Source organism: Vombatus ursinus, unplaced genomic scaffold, assembly GCF_900497805.2.
Source record: "Vombatus ursinus unplaced genomic scaffold, bare-nosed wombat genome assembly UNPS02014841.1, whole genome shotgun sequence".
NCBI lineage: Eukaryota > Metazoa > Chordata > Mammalia > Diprotodontia > Vombatidae > Vombatus > Vombatus ursinus.
In genome coordinates this window covers 43,991,650-44,012,594 of record NW_020954619.1, presented here as the reverse complement: position 1 = coordinate 44,012,594, position 20,945 = coordinate 43,991,650, and the positions used below count along the sequence as shown (strand labels likewise).

At 38.6% G+C, this 20,945-nt stretch overlaps 1 protein-coding gene across 1 annotated transcript in view; it reads right to left on the bottom strand.

The window, feature by feature from the left end:
• Nucleotides 1-566: 566 nt before the first annotated feature.
• The window catches only part of RNF144A (ring finger protein 144A), a 65,752-nt gene continuing 45,373 nt past the window's right edge, over nucleotides 567-20,945 (bottom strand). Inside the window, exons 6-7 of the mRNA XM_027840236.1 lie at nucleotides 13,740-13,829; nucleotides 567-4,541 (exon numbers count right to left, since the gene is read on the bottom strand). Of these exons, the coding sequence (XP_027696037.1) occupies nucleotides 4,410-4,541; nucleotides 13,740-13,829 (222 nt within the window). The 3' untranslated portion in view covers nucleotides 567-4,409. The remainder of the gene's footprint in view (nucleotides 4,542-13,739; nucleotides 13,830-20,945) is intronic.

The window sequence follows — 20,945 nt, the reverse complement described above, 5'->3', positions numbered from 1 at the left end:
GTGATTGTTAATGGTATCCATGAGCAAGGAGTTTGCTCCCAAAGCTTCTGCTGGGTGTCAGGTTCAAAAATCTTGTCATGGGTTTCATCTCCAGTTTTACGTATCTTATGCTTTCAGAGCTACAAATGCAGTTAACAATGTGTGATGGGCACATGTAGAGAGTGGGAGGGCTAGCCTCTGCACAGCCTTCCTTCTCCACTGTTATCTTTGATGCCACAAGAAAGCAAGAAAGACCCTGGTAAAACTAGGCAGATCATACCTTGTGGAGCTTATGCAAATCAGATATCAAAGTCACACAGGCTGGGAAGGCATCTACGGCATCAATGGAAAGAATGCCCTAATTTATGAGTTAACTGGGGTGCTGCAGGAGAGAACAAGTTTCTGACCCAGTGTGATATGCTAATGAGAGTGAATAGCAGTAATCGCAACAGCTAATTCTGATATACAGCTTTAAGGTTTGCAAAACATTTTTCGTACATTATCCATTTTGAGCCTCTCAGCAATCCTATGAGGTAGATACTAGAGGTATTATTATTATTATACCCATTTTACAGATAAGAAAACTCAGTCTCAGAAAGGCAATGTGACTTGCCCATAGTCACATAGCTAGAATGTTTTGAAGGGGGAATTTGAACCCATAACTTCTTGACTCTGTCTCGCACTCTTTACATCATACTGAGATACCTCTTCATTAGAGACTCATAGAAGGAACTTTGTTTCCCACTAAAGACAAAACTGGCTCAATGAAAACTGGCGAGGTATCAGTGAAATCAGACGTGACATGATGCCATAGATGTGTCAGCATAAATGATTATGTCAAAGTAAGGCAGATGACATTTGTCTCAGAAATCAAACCCAGACCCCAAGGTATGCTCAGGGCAGAACATAAGACCCACCAGTCACTGAAACAATTACACACTTTTCTGGCTGCCAACAATGAAATTTTTTCCTAGAAATATTCCCTTTTACACTTAAGTCCCTGAGGCTGGTGTCTGAAATGGCCTACTCCATAGTTATGTGACCATAGGTGGGTCACTTCATAACCTTAACCCTCAGATTTCTCATCAGAAAAATGGGGGTAACAATGTTTATGCTAATGGATGTTGTAATGAAAATTTTTCAGAAACTTCAAAGCATTAAAGAAAAAAAATTATTGCCACTATCAACTAAGTGCCCACTGAAAATCAGAGTCCAAGGTACAACTCCAAGTGGGGATATAAATGGACATCTTAGCCCAGGTGGAACTGACTCCACGCCTCAAGCAATGGGGCTCATACTTGATAGGGAAACCTGATCGTTTAATAATTGATGGAGTTTGGACCTTTGGCAACCTTTCCAAAATGGCAAAGTGGAAAGAGCACTGGACTAAAGTCAGAAGGCTTTGCTTCAAGTTTAAATATTACTACGAGTTAATGGTGGAGACTTGGGCAAATAGTTTAATTTCTCTGAGCCTCTGTTTCCTCATTTGCAAAACGAGGCTAATAATACACTACCTACCTCAGAGAGTTGTAATGATCAAAGGATACGATTCATCTGAGGCTTCATCGCTGCAGCTATAAATCATTAGGAAGATGTTATGATGTAAATTATGTTATGTAAAATCCTTTAGCATGAGGATGAATTTTCTTACAGTGAAATTGTTACATCAACAGAATGGGTTGCCTTGTTGAGACAGTAAGTTTCTTGACATTGAAAATGTTCAAGCAAAGGCTGAACAACCAATCATTAGGAATATGACAGAAGAGACTCTTCTACTGGATAAGGATTAAATTAGATGACCTGAAAGGTCACTGCTATGAATCTGATTCTAAGATCCTAAAATTCCTAAGCGCTAAAACCTAAGCTTGATGAGCCAGGATAAGGGTATATGTATGCTAACACTTGGAGGATAGGAAGAGTATTAATGACTGTGATTATTGACATGAGCAGTGGCCGTTGTAAGCAGCAGGGAGAAGGGCACAGGCCTTGTGATCAGCCCAAATGTGATGGAAAGCTGGCCATTGGCCATGCATTGTGTGGTAGTTTGCTGATCATTCTTCTAGCTATTTAATTCATGGAGTCTCTGCTGAGGCTCCTAGCATTTATGTCAGTAGTTACTTCTTATATAATGCTTTCCAAGGTGATTTCAATCCCCTCCTTCCATTTATCAAAGAACTCTACCCAGGGGCCTCCTTGACAATTATGCACAACACACCCACAGTTTGGGTCTCAGTCTTCTGTGGGTTTATCTCAAGGGTTTTATTATTTAGTCAATGGTAAATTTTAAAATAATCACTTGGAGGGGAAGTAAAAATTAATGTAAATTGGATATCAACTAGCTTTCAAAATGGACTTAGTTCCCCTAGTAAACTTGACAGAGAAGTGAAAGAGAGACAATTTATTTTGTAATTCCCTATGGGTGAAATGTGGCAGGAAACAGAATGGTGCCCTATTTTCAACATGGGTAAAATTTCTACCTTCAGAAAGACAAGTTGAGAAGTGAGATAAATGTTCAAATATTCAAATGAAAAACTGATAGAAATAACTGGGAAAGTTAGACAGTGTGGTAGAAACCACTCTGGTCTTGGGGACTTAGGTCCCCTTGATCCCAACCCTAGCTCTTCTAATTACTGCTAGAATGACTTTGTTCAAGTCACAACCCTTCTCTTGGCCCAAGTCCTCCTTTGAAGAATGAAGGAAGGGATTTGTTCAAATGATCTAGAAAGCTCTTGCCAACTCTTATCCTAAGCAGGGATTTTTTTGCTTAAATCTATCTGGAAGATTGCTTCTTGTCCATAGAATTCTAAAGAAGAAGAAAAATATCTCTAATAAAAAGCCACGGATTGATTTTTTTTTTACATGGACAGCAGATCATGTAAGCAACAGGGAACGTAGCATGGTATAAAGAACCAGCCTAATGGTAATAGGACCTATTATATTTCTGTGACAAAAGCAAAGCTGTCAGTCTGCCTTCATAAAACATTTGTAGCTCTTAGTCTATTTTATCACAAACCACTTTCAAAGTGTACAATTTCTATTCTTTTCGGAGCTCATATGCTGAGTAATTTGCATTTTATGGTTGATTGTGTGCTATGTGCCTCCAGGTAGCTTCTGAATGTTGGAAACCATCACAAAGCACCAGAGTTGACAAAATAACCAAACCCCAAAAGACAGTAAACTGAATGGCTGTTGGGCTGGGGTGGAGGGGGATGTTGGTCATAGTGGGACTACTAACAGCACTGGGACAAGAAAGTATTTTTTTTAAAATAGCTAAATACCTTTTTGAAAGTGAAATACAAATTCCAGGAACTCTTCTAGTCTCACAAAGATGAGAACTTTCTTGCTTTCTAAAGGAGAAATCCCTGCTGGGCTTTGAGTGAGTCTGCAGGTAGCGAATGAGACAGTAACACCGCACTGTTCTTTCTCCTTGTTTAATAAGACAGAAGCAAGCTGCTTCAGGTTTCTTAAACCCTAGCAATTCTGAACTGAACTATTTACACATTTGGTTTAGAGACATAAAAAGAATCCTGATACCTGTATAAGAAATTATGAGCCCTATGTGTGGGGTGCATCCTTAAACAGCCATATAAATTCAGAAAGACCGACAGGGATGCTCTTTCAAACATGGCAGTAATTTTCACGAAGAACATCTATGGGGGAGGTTTGTGTCCCTCCCTATTCCAACTAACAGCTTTTCAAAAGACATCAGAACAAGACAAAGCACACGAGACTTTCTAAATGCTTCAAAATGCAGCAAAGCTGGACAAGTCTTGAGGCAGCAATTTTCCTCTCCTCCCACATGATCCTCTTTCCCCCTCCACCTTCAAAAAGGGCTTGCAATGGTTTCTAGGCAGCCGGTCAATTTCTACTGTCCAGATGAAAAAAAAAAAAAGACTCCCACTGAAAAGGATTTGGCAATGCCAACTATAAAATGGAGCGTCATCAACAGGGGTCTTCTCCAAAATCTGCTCACACTGATTCTGTTTGAAGTGGCAAGTGATTCTCAAATCCCTTCTCTACTGAGGAGGATCCCATCTTGATGCTGATTGGTATAAAGGGACAATGCTTTGCGATTGAATATCTCTTAGGCTATGGATCTGCCATTTTGGCCTCCCTCCCCATAGTCTCTGGACATACAAAGTTATCACATATTTTACCGGCTATGTCTCCCTTTGAAAAATCTGCTGACATGTTTCTCCCCTGTACAACAGATACTCCGTGCCTGACTTATCTTCCACATTCCTGCTGGACCTCTGCAAGCCTTTGCAACTGCCTTGACATCAGTCCCCAGAATCATGGCACCATGTGTCGCTGGGAAGCAGGATGGGGCACGTGAGGCTGTGACAATGGGGAGTGCGAGGGCAGGGGAGGGAGTGGGAGGAGGGGAGAACCATGTTCCCCCAAAGGCATGAGTCCAGTCTTCCCTGGGTCTAGGTTGGCAGGGGATCATCATCACCTTTATGACACTTGCATTTGCAGCAAAGGACAAAGGGTGTCGCCAGTAACAGGAAAGGGGAGGCCACTAACAGCAAAAGGCCAAAGCCAGCGAAAATGCCCACCACCTGGAATGACAGGGATAAAAAAGGAATAAAATGGGATTCGTGAGTTTGTAAGCAGAATAGCTCCCATGCAGGCCTAAATCACTCTTAATTACATAGCTGTTCTTAGTGTGTTAAAGTTTTCATTCAAAAGTAATAATAGCAACTAACATTTATATGGTATCTACTATGTATTAAGTACTATGCTAAGCAATTTACAAATATTATCTCATTTGATTCTCACAACAACTTTGGGAGATAAGTGTAATTTTTGTCCCCATTTTACAGATGAGGGAACTGAGCAGAGAGGTTAAGTGACTTGCACAGGGTCACAAAGCTTGTAAGTGTCTGAAGCAAATCACTTAGCCTTTCTGAGCCTTAGTTTCTTTATCTGTAAAATAACTTGCTCTGTTTCACACGCTTCTGTTGAGAAACAAATGAGATCTCTGAAGTTCTTTGTAAAACATAAAGTACTATATTCACATCAAGTTTTTTTCATTGTCATGAGGGTTTCAGAAGCCTCAACACTGTGTTAAAAAAAAAATTTAAAAAAAGCTTCTTAGATGCATAATTAGAAGTTCAGGGTTTGTTTGAGTTGTCACTCTCCCGCTTCATAACTGGGTGACCTTTGGTCAATCAGCTAACTTTTCTGAACTCATATCTTCTTCTTCACAAGTGGGAATAATACTATCTCTTTCCCAGGGTTGTGGTGAGGGAATCATAAGGTGCCATATTATTGTTGGTTCTTAATATCAATAACCTCCTGGGGTTGGTCTATGTATATGGATTCTGGAGCAGCAGTCTTTTAGAAGAATGAGCAAGCATTTACATACCATTTTAAGGTTTATAAAGTGCTTAAAACCATTTGGGATATTTAAGACAAGACTGTGAGGTTAAATGCTATTATCCCACTTTGGAGATGAGGAAAATCTGAGGCCAGGAGAAGTGAGAAATTAACTTGAGGTCACATAACTAGGAAGTGTGTGAGGCAGAATTTGAACTAAGGTCTTCTTGACTGCTTATTAATAAAGAGCATTGTACAATCAACCCAGAAAGCCCCAAGGTATGTGTCTGAATCTGACCCAACTCTAGTAGACTTTGAGTAAGCTGACTTACTGAATGGATATTCTTGATCTAGACTTGTTTTCTGAGAATTTACCTGTCTTGCCAAAGTTTCAGATGCAAGAAAGCTTTGATTAATTAGAATGTGCAATAGCCCACCTCTACTCAAGTCCTCCTCAGAGAAGTATTCAGTAACAGGTTTTACCAAGTCAGAAAGATTTTGGGGATGACCCCAGCAATAGGCTTTGAGTATCTCCTGAGAACCATTTTCAGTGGTGGGGAGGGGGTGGGGTGGGGTGAGGGGTGAGAGAAGTTTCTGACCAGGGTGGTTACAAAGTAATCAATTCTTTTTTGATAACAGCAGCTCTCTTCCAAGGCCCAGGTTCAGAGATTGTTAGAGTTGGAAAAGGCCTTAAAGACAATCTAGTCCAGGAGTGGGGAACCTGAGGCCTTGAGGTCACATGTAGACTTAAGGCCTCAGGTTCCCCACCCCTGATTCTAGTCCAACCCCTCATTTTACAGATGGAGAAAATGAAAGTCAGAGGGGGGAAGTAATGGTGCTAAGACACATGTCCAATTATTGGCAGAATTGGAACATGATCCCCAGTATCCTAATTCACAGCCCAGAGCTAGTTCCCCTGTTTTTGTTTCACTGTGGCATGCGAGGCTTGCAATTTGTGATGGTAAAGGAAATATCAATGAAACTGCAGAAATCTTATCTTCCATAGTGCCTGGCAGGGAAAGGGCTGAGCACATAGTAAACGGCCAGTGGATGCCTATGGATTTGAGTATATGGTCCTGGAGTTCTGTAAAAAGGAGAGAGTGCACCACCTGCTGTCCAAAGCATGAAAATAGATTATCTCAGGAATATGCAAAAGAAGAATTTGGATTGCTGCTTCCTTCTCTCTGCAGAACCACTTACTGTCTCCTCCTCTGCTCCCCAATGTCACCTCCTCTGCTCACTCCCATAGGTGAGCATGCACGCAAATGTATCTGTCAGTTTTGATTTAGGTGAATAGCAATTTATGCATTGCCCATGAGAGAATTCTCATCCCTGCTTCCAGATGCCTGTTATTCTATCCTGACTTTAAACTTTGTGGCATCTAAATCATGTTTTTTTTTTATTTCAGTTTATTAAAGTACTTGAAAAACTATGACATGAAGGAGAGATAAAATTCATTCTCCTTGGTAGCACTGAGCAGAACTAGGAGCAATGAGTACAAGTTACAAAGATTCAGATTTCAGGTTGATGTAAGGAAACACTTCCTGAAAATGAGAGCTATCCTAAAGTGAAACTGACATTTAAGGAGGTCAAAAAGAATCTGCATGGAAACTTTTCAGAGATTTTGTAGAAGAGTTTAATGTATAAGGAGAGGGTTGGATAAAGTGACCTTCAAATGTCCCTTTCAAAATAAAATTACATGAAAAGCAAATATAGTGTACTCCTCACTTTTCTGAAAAATACAAGTAACAGAAAATAAAAGGGGATGGTCAAGACATTCTATAGACTCTATACCTTAAAATCACTTATTCTTAATTAACATATATTTCTAAACAAAGGTGGTAATCTGGTTTCCCAGCCTATAGAAGAGGAGAAGGTTAATAAAGGGTAAGAAAGGATGCTAAAGAATGGTACACTGACAGCATTAAAGGGTGATGCTGGCCAGCCTGACAGTGAAGGAAGAGAAGAAAATCTACAAAAAAGTTTAAGAACCCCTGATCTAGACTAACCCACTCATTTTATGAATGGAAAAAAAATGAGGATCAGAGAGGTTAAGCGCTTTTCTTGGACATAAAAAAAATAACAGAATTGGGATTTGAACTCAGGTCCTGTCTTGAAATTCATTGTTTAATTTTTTAAAAAGCTAACATTTATATAGCACTTACTTCATATGAGGTTCTATTATTATTCTCACTTTACAGATGAGGAAGCTGAGGCAAACAGAGATTAGGTGACTTGCTCAGGGTCACACAGTTAGCATGTGTCTGAGGTCACATATGAACTCAGATCTTCCTGACTGCAAACCCAGCACTCTATATACTATACCACCTAGCTACCTTCAAGGAAAGGTAAAGTTGTATTTAATAATTTCAGCTTCCTAAAACAATACTATATTCCATTTTAGAAAGACCTCTATCATGAAGAGGTATTTTTAAAAATGCATTCTATATTTAAAGGGGTAACCATCTGTAAAATTCAGTTTGTGGAATACTCCAATGCTGAAGGTGTAGGATAAATTAGATGTTACTGTATATTGTAGGTTCTCTTCTGTCTAATCTCATATAGGCATGTTCTGGCTTGAAAGCAAATGGATGGATTACATGCTATCTCTAGGTCATCGCTGGTCTTATGAGTCCATTCTATGATTACCATTAATGAATAAATAGGCTCCAGTCTCAAGATCAGGAATCAAATCTTGGGTTGATAAGTAAAAGAGCAACAAAGGATATTTTAAGGATACAAAAGCAGTTTGGGGGAGAGGCAAAGGCAAAGTCTCAACCAAGTGAGTGAGCTCTTAACTCACCATTAGCCTTCAATAAAGCTTGTTCAATGAAACCAGTCAGTTGTTTTACAGAAAATCACAATCTGGACTTAGAAGTTAGCTTTGGCATTATCTAGGCCAGTTCCCTTATTTTACTGATAGGGAAACTAAGGCTCTGAAGGAAGTAGTTCCGAGACTCAAGGTCACACATAAGGTTCATAGTTGGGGGGGGTGGCAATCAAGATCATCTACTAACATTCTCATTTTGCAAATGAGGAAGCTGGGGCCCAAAAGAAGTTTTGACTTGTCCAATGTCACACAGGTAGGGTCAGAACCAGGATTAGAAGCCAGATTGTCTGTCTACATAAGCAATGTTCTTTCCCTTGCTGGAAGTTTATTTTAAAGGCAAAGATAGGTGAGGAAACACGGAGTAGTGGAAAGAGCTTTGACTTGAAAAGTCTCTTGGACTGATACTCTGGAGGGCAGACACATGTGGGGAAGGGAAGGTAGATGTTTTCAGTTGGTTTTCTACCCAATAGTGCTAACCTGTGTATTTTACTCCCTCAGTAGATGCTGTTTTTTATTTGAAGATGTGGTGTTTTCCATGGGATTGGGTGTGACGATTAGGGCCTCCTAAGGGTGCCAAGAAAGCCCCTTGTTAATAAAATTCTGCCATGAGCACCTTCTAACATCAAGAGAGTCAAGTGGGCCAACCTTGAAATTACCACCTAGTTGAAATCAACTTCTACAACTAGGGGCTTATAACAGTGGATAAGGAAGGCAAAGGGGAGAAAGAACTGAGGAAAAAACTAGGTCAGGCTATTATTCTCACTTGACCTGTTTCTCTCTTTATTAGAACTATTCATAGATTTTCCTGCCTGAGGGATCTCTACATCACCCAAAAATTCTACATGCCTCCTCAGTTCTCCAATAGCCTTGTATTATAAGCCATTACCTTCCCTAGGGAAATAGTCAATTCACTCTTCCCTGGATGGTTATTTCTTCATAAATTCAATATAAGATATCTTCCTGTAGGGATAGTTCTTTCTGTCTCAGCATGGTTAGCATCTTGCTGTTTCTCAATTTTCTTTCCTGTCTATTTTATTAGCAGGTGGGTTTCTAGGCATGTCCTGATTTAGATCCTTACCTGTGCTCTGCAGGCCTTGTAATATAGGGGACTATGAGAGCTGGTATTGAGTAAACTGAGGTGGATTTTGGTGAGTCTATATTTTAGATGAAAGGTAGCACTGCCCAGTGAAAATTGCATTGAGCTGAGAGTCAGGGCACCTGAGTTCTAGACTTGGCTCTGCCACAACCAACTTGGGCAAGTCACCTTAGAATCACAGAGTCACTGACACAATCAAAATCATTGACCTTGGTAGTGAGAAAGTCCCTGGTGCTTACCACCTGTGTGACCCTGGACAAGTCACATAACCTCCCGAAGCCTCAGTTTCCTCAACTGTAAAAGGGGTTGTATTAGATAACTAATAAGGCTCCATTCAGTTCTAGATCTATGCTCCTATTATAATCTAATCCCCTTATTTTACAGATGAAGAGACAATAGTACATGGGGTTCACAGACTGCCCAAGGCCTATAGTTAGGGCCTTCCTGACAAAGGTTATCATAGGTCTGCTTGGCATATGTCTTGAATATACCAATATGTGTACATATTGTCTCTTCCAGTAGAATATAGCCTCTTTGAGTGCAGGAACAATTTTGATTATGTCTTTGTATCCCCAGAACTTAGTACAGTGCCTCACAAGTAAGAAAGGCTGAATAAATGTTTGTTGACTGATTATTTAATAAGAGATAGAGCTGGGATTAGAACCTACATCTCCCAACTCTTATAAGTCCTTCTCTTTTTCCTGTAGTGAGTTTTAGTTTTCTTATTTATAAAGACAGGAATAACAATATGTGCCTTGAGTTTCCACACTTGTAAAATTGGAATAATATCTGCTCTGTTTGCTTCATAGGAGAGCAAATTAGAACATGTATATGAAAGCACTTTGGAAATGATAAAGATATAAATACATAAAGTATCCTACACCTCATCATTTTAACTATGTTTATATGGGAGTAGTATCGTGACAGGAACTCTTGACTGAAAGCCAAGAGAACTGGGTTCTGTCCTTTCACTTCACTGGTCCTTAATTTTCTCCTCTAGAAAAGGAAAAGTTAAAACCAGATGTTCGATGAGGTCCCTCCAAGCTCTGAAATTCTGTGACTGATAATCTGATGTGACACAACGTCAAATAGAGGACCCAGCCCCCTCTAAATCTAAGACAGAGTAAGAGTATGCTTGAGGACTAGGAAATCCCTTTTTCCAATGTCCATAGGGAAATGAAAGTCCACATACCTGATTCTAAAGATCTAGCAACTGTGTGGATTATCATTATTTTAGAAATCTACCCTGGAATCTATCCAGTCCACATAGAACTGATTCTCTGTTTAGCTTGAGGGTTTGCCTTCTGGTATGTTTTTGTTTATTTTCTGTTAAGGGATGCTAACAAATATAGTGAATGAATGAAAAAGCAATTATTAAGCACTTACTCAAGGTATTGTGCTAAAAAGACAAAAGGGAAACAGTTCCTTCTTTCAAGCTTACATGCCATTAGGGCAGGGGTTCTTATCCTGGGGATCTATAGAAAGGGTCTCTAAATAGATTTCAAGGAGTTTATGATTTTTTAAATATTTTGATAACTATATTTCAATGCAAATGTTTCCCTTTGTAATCGCATGAGTTTTGTTTTATGCATTTAAAAACTATTCTGAAAAGGGCTTCACCAGACTGCCAACAGGGTCCATGACACAAAAAAGGTGAAGAACCCTTGATTACAAGAGAGAAACAATGCATAAATACATAAATAAATGGGAGTGGTGGCCTGGGAGAAGTATTTTAGTCTATGAAATCGCAAAGAAGGAGAGTGGCACAACAAATTGACATAGCTTTTTCAGAAGCAATGTTCTTTTTGTTTTAACTGCAGGTCTCAGAGCAAAAGTTAAAAGAAATGAATGGGGAAGGGCAGGCAGAGATTAGTGGAGGAGGGATGGTATATACATGCACATACAGGGGTACAGGCTCAGAAAAGGCCAGGTACAAAAAGCATAGCTGGGCCTGGGGCTGACTAGTTAAAATGAGTTTCATCGACTGGTTCACCAATTTCACCAATAATTTATTTCACCAATCAGGAACAGCCTGGCCGGCCATTATCCAATCCTGGCCACATAATCACCAATGGAGTCATTGTGAAATACACTAAAGTATAATGGGCTCACTCAAGATGTGAGTATTTTTTTATTTAGTTATCTCCTGCATTTCTGCAGAGCACAACCCTTCCATACCTTAGCAGGTCGTTTGATAGCTTGCTATTGCTTTAAAAGAAAAACAAAAAGTATCACCTGATAGCCACTCATCTAGTACTGAGACTCACAGAACTCAGTCTGATTAATGCTCAGAAGACTACATCCTCTGCCACTAATACTGTTCTTGAGGCCTCTCTGACTTGGTATTATTTACCAAAGCTTATGGAAATTGGGGAGGTATAGCCTTTGAAAGCCACTGAGAAGCATCAAAAAACTACTGGTGGAGGAGACATTATACAAATGTGAGTTATCATCATCAAAGGTGAAGATCAAATGAGATATTTGTAAAGAAGTTAGTACGTGATGCCTAGCATATGGTAGGCACTTAATAAATGCCTGTTCCCTACTCTACCCCCTATTAAGGGTGAAAATATTTTTTTTTTATTATAGAATCAAAGAAGACAGATCAAAGGCCTAAGAGGATATAGAATCAAAAGTAATTAGTCAATGGCATTCTAATAATCCACATACAATGACCTACTGGATATAATTCAGGATTTGAAGTCAAGAAGATCTGGGTTCAATTTCTGCTTCTAACCCTACCTGTGGCAAATTACTCACTTAACTTCTGCATACCTCAGGCAGCTTCCCTAGGACTTATCTTAGATAAGTATTAGATAAGGTTGAGATCTGCCTTGGTAGAGAAATTCATTCAGTGCTTTCCAAATCATAGATCCTTCTCATTTTGCAAAATAAATCACCAATATATTGGTCTCCCAGGAGAATTTTTCAGTCTTGCTAAATTATGGATGGGTTTCTTATTACTACTTGCAGAAATTGTTATTTCACCAGGGGGCGCTGTAACACTAAAGAAAGATATTAAAGCCTGAACAAATACCCCAAGTATGGCGACCTGAAATTTGGTTATCCTCTAGCAGGAGAATATCTTGTTAATGAATGTTTATCGGGGAAGGAATCATGTAAAGACTATTTGATATGTGGGGTTAAAAGTTAAAAAAAGGATGCAATGAAGGCCCATTGTAGTGATATATCTATATATCTACATACATATACATACATACATACATACGTGTGTGTGTGTGTGTGTGTGTGTGTGTGTGTGTGTGTGTATGTGTGTGTATTTTCCTACCCTCTACTCTTGGGCTGTTTCCCAAATAGCTCACAGGAATCTTTGAGATTCTTAAAATGCCATAACTTTTTTTTTTTTTGGAACTGCATAAGAAAATGTTCTAAGAAGGAACTTCTTAGCAGGGCCTATCCTCTATGTTTACAGTTTACTCTGAAGGTATTTTTAATATTTTGAAAAGTAAATTAATTTTCAGTCACATAAAGCTAGTCATTTCCTGTAACAAGTTTCAGAGGGGACAACTTTTCACAAGTCATACAATTAAAATATTTTTAGAGCTGAAAAAGACCTTGAAGGTCATTTGGTCCAAATCCTGAATTATACACATGAAGAGACTGAACCTTCCCTCCATCCAGTCTTATCATCCATATGTATACATAGTGCTATCATAGTTGCAAACTAACAGGCCACCCCTTTCCCATCATACCTTCTCCCTTCAAGCTATGAAATGCAGTGGAAAGAACCCTTGATTTAGTTTTAGAATAACTGGATCCAAATCCCATTTCTGCTACTTTGTATCTAAGTAGATAGAGATTTGGACAAATTATTTTTTTTTTGTCTTTGAGTTTTAGATTCTTCCTCTATAATTGGGGATGGAAGATTAAATCACATTACCTCGAAATTCCCTTCCAGTTCTAAATAGCTCTCCTTATAACCCTGTGAAGTTGGTAGTGAAGGCGTTCACCTCAATTGACAAATGAAGAAGTAGGCACAAGGAGATTACCCCTGGATAGTACTTGTGTAACCTTAGTCACTTTTCCTTTTTGAGACTTAGTTTATTCATTAGTGATATTAGGGGGTTGGGGTATCAGGTGAACTGGATGCTTCTCTAAAGCCCCTTTAAACCTAATCATCTCATGTGGATTTTCCCACTTCCTTTTCAGACTGTTATCCCATTTCAATGCTTACTTGGATTCTGCTAGTGTCTTCTATGGAAATCTCATCACCAGTTAAAGCTTAAGCAATTATAAATTTAGGTGGATTTTAAAAAAAATTCATGCAATATCTTAAGAAGAATATCTTCACTATAAGGCTAGCTCAGGGCTCCTGAAACCAAGTCTATGACCAATAACCAGGCTCAGGAGAACAATACTTCAACTTCCTATCCAGTGCATCCAACTAGCCACTTACTATGTCCTCGTGATGTCATTAACAAATAATACACGCAGTAACACAAAGCCAGAAATCACAGTACTCCAGTTTGAGAAAAAAACACTGGTGCCCACCTGCGTTCTGTGCCAGATTACAGATGCTCTGGAGTGACCAAGCTTGTTCCGACAAGGTCCTTTATCATAATGTATTAAGAGGAAGTCATCCTGTAAAACAAGAGGGGAAGAAAAACAAAACAAACAAGAAATAGTAAATGGGAGAATTCTATTCATTCCATGAAATCCCTGCTCTGGTAACTAAGCTTTTGGGCCTACAAATAAATGGTTGAGCTTAAGTTACCAGAGCAGGTGTTTAATAATCTGTGTGTGTGTGTGTGTGTGTGTTTATGTGAGATGGGCCCCTTTGGCAGCTTGGACCCCTTCTCAGAATATTTTTTTAAATGCATAAAATAAAATTCTTTGGATTACAAAAGAAAAAAAATTATACTGAAAAGTATTTGTCATTTGTTTTTAAATTCACAGATCCTAGGTTAAAAAACCCTGGAGAAGGAGACCTGGAGAAGTCTTCACTGTGATTCAAAAAAGGCAAGTATCACTTGGGACAGTGGACTCTCATTTGCTTAAAAGGAAAATGTGTTGTAATATTAACTTTGTACACAAAAAGACACCTTTGATATGGCATGTATTTAACTTTTGTATTCCTTAGATTTCTATTTATGTATTTCTATTCATTGAGACAGTCAAATCAGAGAAGGCAGGCTCAGGAAGTAGGAAGACCAGTAGACCAGGAAACTTGGTTTTCTTTTATTAGCAGTGTGAGCCTAGGGAAGCAATTTCACTTCTCAACCTACCTCACTTGTTAAATAGAGTAAATAACATTGGAATCATCGCCTCACAGTAATGTTATGAGGAAAGCCTTTGTAAACTTTACAATAGTCTGTCAATGCTAATTGTTATTTAACCTCCCAACTATAGGGATGTTTATCTATTCGTGGGCTGAGACTACATTCACTTTCATTTTCCTAACACTAGGAAATCAACAAAATCTCTTATGTTGCTACATTGGCAAGAAAAAGTCATTTTTATTTTTTTTAATAGGTTCTGGTTGAAAAAGGAAATGTCATTGCCTATTTAAATAGAGTATTCCAAAGAAAAACTGAAGACAGTTTATTCTTCCCCTGTGACTATAAAAACTCAGGCCCTCCTTCTAAAATGAATGTAAATAAACCTCAGGCCAGGAAGCAGCCCTTCTAAATATAAGAACTGGTGAACCTGGATTCCTGTGCTCTCAGATGTGGTTCTTAAAGACAACTCTAACAGGGCTGGAGGAGTTAGCTGTTTTTGGTGTCAGGACTCTTTTAAAAACAATTCCCTGGAAGATGGAGTACTAAATACTTTCTCTTATCTTCATAACTTCTCTGAAACTTCTCCAAAATAGAAGCTATGAGTAAGAGATAAAGCAATTTCAGCTGCCTCCACAGTTTAGGAACCCAGGAACAGAAACAAGATAAAAATCTGATAAACTAACACAATACTACTAATCTTTAACATGCTTTCTCAGTATCTACTCACCCACTGCCCAGTCCCAAACAAGCTAATGCACAGGCTTGTACCACAACTCAACAACCGCACTCCTTCCTGGGGTGTCAGAGATCCAAAAAGCAGAAATATGCTCAGTCTAAGCTAAGAGCACAACAATGTTGTATGCCACAACAGAGCTCAGCTGAAGAACTGAGGGACAGAGGAACCTGAGGCAGAACACATGTGTGAAGTTCTGTGGCATCCCACTAAGGAAAGGCAAAATTATCTAGCTGGGGTCAGTTCTGTCCCCTCACAAGCCATTTGTGGCAAAGACCGCAGTTGGTGAACTATGAATTGCCCATTGTGAGAGAAAATTGAGACAACTTTTAGATACAGCCCTGAAAGAAACTACTATTAAAGGGGAGAGAGTTAGAAAGTGAGCAAAAGGAAAAAGTAAGGAAAATTGCTGAAATTACCAAAGATCTTAGGAATAAAAAAAAAACTCACTTAAAGACCTTGAACATAAAGCACACAAACCAACAGATAAGATAATAATAAAAGAAAGAAATATGGGCTACTGATCAGAGAAAAAAGTTCAGGCATTCCTAAATAAATATTATAAGACAAAGGAAATGAATCAATGCCTGATAAGGCAGAGGGCCCTGTGGATTCCAAAGAAAGTATGCTCTTAAATAGCTTAAAAGAGAGTAAAAATTTTGAAAGCAAAATTTGTGGCCTGCACAGTGGAAATACCTGCCAGAATAGAAAAACTTGAATCCACTGTGGCAGGTCCCACTAAAGAAACAAAACAGAGGATAACTACCTTGGAATGCAAATACAAGGAAGTAAAGGACAGTGTGGAAGAACAGAAGCAAAAAGCAAAAACATTAAAAGAAAATGTGATCTCCATACAAGCAAAACATACTGATTTCAAAGACAGAATGCTCACAGAAAACTTAAAGATTGTAGGTCCCCAGAAGAACATGACATGCCAAAAACCACGAACACCATAATGTAAGAAATAATACGAGAAAACTGCCCAGAATTTCTGAATACAGAAAACAAAGTCCCAATCTAAAAAATGCACAGATCACCTCCAGAAACAAACAAAAAACTATTGTGCAAACTCCAGGACACATAGTGGTTAAAATTAACATGGACAACAAATTCTACAAGCTACTAGGAGAAAGATTTTTAAATATAAAGGAAAAGAAATTCAAACAACAAAACTATTTTGTCCCTACTAGAAACCACAGAAGGGAATAGAATAATGTGTTCTGGAGAGTAAGGGCCTCCAGATGCAACTCAAAATTACCTACTCTGCAAATCTCAGCCTAGCCATTAAAGAAAAACCATGGTTGTTCAATTGAAAAAAAAAAAAAGAAGAGTCATTCACAACATTGCTAGAGAGAAAACCAAGTATTTGGAAGCCTTTCTTTTGGTGTGGTATAACAGAAAGGTGAGCTGGACCTACAGTCAGAAAGTTTAAGTCTGAATCTTACCTCTGACACTTATTGGCCACCAGCAGTCTTCTCACCCTAGACAGGACTCTGCCCTGTGGTCCTCTATTCGGATCGGGTGACTTTGTGAGCTGTACCAACAGGTCATGATTTGCCTCGGCTAAGTTCCCTTCACTCCTGACTTGACTCCTGATTCTCCAGTCCCCTCTATCACCTCACTAGTATCTTTGCCCCAAATGGATGGTATCTCCTACCCTCTTTCCAGCCTTCTTTTATGATTGTTTTTTAGTATCTACATAATACTTTGCGTATGTTATCTTATTTTATACTAAGAACAGTCCTGTGAAATAGGCAGTATTAATATAATCCCATTTCTTATATATGTGTTGTCTTTCCTCATTAGAATGCAGTTCTTTTAGGATAAGGATTATTTTTTCTCCTTGTATTTTTATCCAGCTAGGAACAAAAGAGGGGGGCAGCTGACTGGTACTGAGGATTGAATGCAGGGCCTGGAGTCAAAAAGACCTGAGTTCAAATCCAGCCTCAGATACTGACTAGCAGTGTGACACTGTACAAGTGTCTCAAACTGCCATTTGCCTCAGTTTCCTTATCTGCAAAATGAGAATAATAATAGCCCCTACCTCCCAGGGTTGTCATGATGATTAAATGAAGGTAAAACTTGTAAAGCACTGAGCACCTAGCATCTTGTACCATATACATTTTATATACTATATAAACACTATACAATATATAATATATAAACTTTAGCTATTAATATAATTGTTATATTATTAGCATTATTATTCCTCTTCCCTCCTCTCCATTTTATACAGGATCCAGTGCATACATCAGTCACTCAGTAAATATTTATCAAATGAATGAAAGCTTGTAATACATGTTTCTATTCTCATCTTATGACATAGGCTTCATAAAAAGCATTTTGCTATATTAAGATGAATTATGACCTCGTCCCATGCCCCACTACAGTTTAACTAATAAGGCTTTTGGGTCTAACAATGGCAGGATTTGACTGGAGTCTTGGTCTATTTGTTTAGGATGCCACGTTTCCTTTACCATTGTGTTAAAGAGAGTTTCAGTAAGCTGGCAGTTAGGAGCAGAAACAATGGGACAAGTTTAAAAAAGTCACAATCAGCAAGACAGTCAATGTTAAAAATAAAATCTTTTGTGTTTGCCAACCATCTCAAGAGTTTAAATTTGTTTATATTCTCATATTTTTTTTTCAATTTTACTCCTGTTAAAAATTCATGATTTGAGGTTTGTACTTTAACACCATTGATTTTAGTCCTGGTCAAAAATCCCAAATTTCCCAAATTTTAATAATTACAATCCACATGAGGTCATCATCATTAACCAATATTTTTAGGCTATCTGCTATAAGAATAGCACCATGGGGGCCACAGAGGGAAATAACAGCAACAACTCCTATTTCTACAGCACTTTTTAATTTTAAAATTTCATTCAAAGCACAAGTCACTAAACACCAATTATGTGAAAAGCAATGTTCACAGTGGGAGATAAAAAACTGAGAAATGACATTTATCATCATCATCACGATAATGATAATAATAATAGTAACTCAGAGCATCTGTATAGGACTTTACGGTTTGCAAAGCTTTACATATTTCATCACATAATATTCTCTATGACAAGTGCTATTATGTTCCCTCTTTTGTAGATAAGAAAACTGAGGCTGAAAGTGGCTAAAGGTCTGGCCCATATAATTAGTGAGTGTCTGGGGCAGGATCTGAATTCAGATCTTCCTACCTCTGTTTTATCTACTGTGCCAACAGGCTACCTCTAAGGAGCTTAAATTGTACCATGGCATGGAGAAGAGGCAGAGCACAGAGAGACACAAGAAAATAAATGTCATATGAAGAAGGGTATGATAAAGGTATGGGAGAAATCTATGTAAAATATTCTAGGAAAATGAAAATCTGAGAAGGGTGAGAATATTTTAAGCTAGTGGGAGGTCAAAGCAGGGAAAGTCAGCAAAGCTTACAAAGAATTTTCTTCACAACACCCAAACAAATTTGAGATTCAGAATGGTTAAGTGACAGGCTTCTCAGGCTGGATTTGAACTCAGGTCTTCCTGACTCAGGCCCAGAGTTCAATCTACTGTGTTAGCTAGCTGTCTCTATCTATTTGATGGTTTTAGGCAAGTTATTTAAGATCTGTGAGAGTCAGTTTCATCGATAAAATGAGATTAGGCAAGAAGATGTCTGAGGTCCCTTCCGGTTCTAAATTCTATGAAACCTATGATTCTATTTTAAGGAGAAATTGGATAAGAGGCCTTCCCAAGGAGTTTCCTTCCAGTGAAATATGTCTTTTAGCAATATGCCAGAGTGCATGTTTGACTGGAAGGGGCCCAGCAGTATGGGAAGGCCTCCAACATAATCCCCTGCTACGCGATTCTTTACATTACCTCTGTCCCAAACAAAACAAAATCCTTATTCCCACTGAATCTAGTAGAAGAGTTAAGACAAGTATATAAATAACCATTACAAGATTGATTCTGATTAGAGCCAGCTATGGAAACAAAATTAAGAAGAGGCAGAAATCACTTCTAATAAAGGTGGAGGCTATTAGTAGAGAAGATTTCATGAGGTTAGATCTTATGGCTAAGATTTCAGCATGCAGATATGGGAGAAACAGATATTCTAGGTAGATCAAAAAGGATGTAATAAGATACTGACGTCTCAGGGGACCGTTATCAATTTGGCTAGTGTAGAATGTTCACACAGGCAGCCAGGTACATAGCTAGCAATCTAATGAATAGAGTTCTGGACTTGGGGTCAGGAAGGCTTGACTTTGAAAACAGCCTCAGACATTTATTAGCTATGTGACTCTCAATAAGTCACTTACACCCCTTGTCTCATGTAAAATGGCAAGAATAATGGCATTACCTCACAGGATTGTTATGAAGATCAAATGTTAGATAATGTATGTATAGTATCCCATCTGGGCTCACTCTTCCAACTTGGCTTCACATTGGCAGGTTCAGTCTCCAAAGGGAGGGTGATGTCTCTCAGGGTTCTTTAAGTAATCCTGATGATCACTAGGGTTTCTCTTACTGTTGCTCATGAGCCCCCATTTGCTATGCTCCCTATTGAGTTTCAGGCAGAGTTAATAAGCATTTAGAAAGTGGTTATTGACCATGAACAGTTGGTATACAATATTTTCCCACAAAAGCCTAGGGCACTTTCTCCCACAAGAACACAAAAAGTCCAGGGTTAATAGTGGGTTTAAACTCAGATTATAAAGTTGCATTAAACTTGGGTAGTGAAGCATACAAGTAGAGGACATGTGTGTCCAAAGGGTAAACTTCCTTTCTTTAGACAACATTCTTTTCTGGTTCAAGGGAGTCACATGCCCTCGAAGTTGCTTCTTTCTACAGGCTAACTTTGTCTATCTGTCTTTTGTTTCAGTATCTGTTCTTGGTTGTCAGTCTGCTCTGGGTTAGATGTGTTGTCTTTCTAATTGATCCCTTCTCTTTGATGACAGTCAGTGATAGGTGGGGATGGGGGTGGGGTAAAGAGGCAGAAGCTCTTTTCCTCTTCCCCCAGGCTCCAAGAGGGCTTGGCTCATTTAGGAATCCTTAACTTCAGAATTGAAATCTTCCACTGTTAGGCTAATCTACTCTGGAAGGAGCTCATTTATGAATTGACCAAGTTCTATGCCACACATAAATACAACGGGCAGGACTAGAGATCCAAAATTCATAAAGAGATCACAGGTTATAAACCATTTAAAGTTTCATTAGGTCCATTGATTGATTAATGCCCTGGAGAGTTAAGTGGTATGCGTATGCATGTGCATGTATAGTACCTAGGCTACACATACACATATATGTATGCATGTACATCTATCTCTTTTCAACTCTTAAAGTACTATGTAAAGGTTATTTATTTATTTATTTTTATGGTGGAGCTATTGCAGATAGGGTTGGAGAAATAGGCTGGAGCCAGATTATGGAAAGCCTTGAATGCTAAGCCAAAGCAAATGACCAGACAGAAACTGTCTTAAATCATGTATGATTTTTCAATCAAAAACAATATATGATGCACCTATTAGCAAGAGGTTTTCTCTCTCCACAGACTATTACAGGCAAGCAAAATTCAATTGCCTAATGAAATACTCTCATATGCCTTTTTAAGAGCATTCCTGGCCTAGTGCCTCACATTTTAGTAATTAGTATTAAATTGATGTGAATGTCTCTAATAACCAAACATAAAAGCTAAATCTTTTTGCTTTAGAATCTGTTTTCTATGGCAACCAAATTAAAATAGTCTTTCCTTTCCTGTATTGCCTCCTCAACAGTACA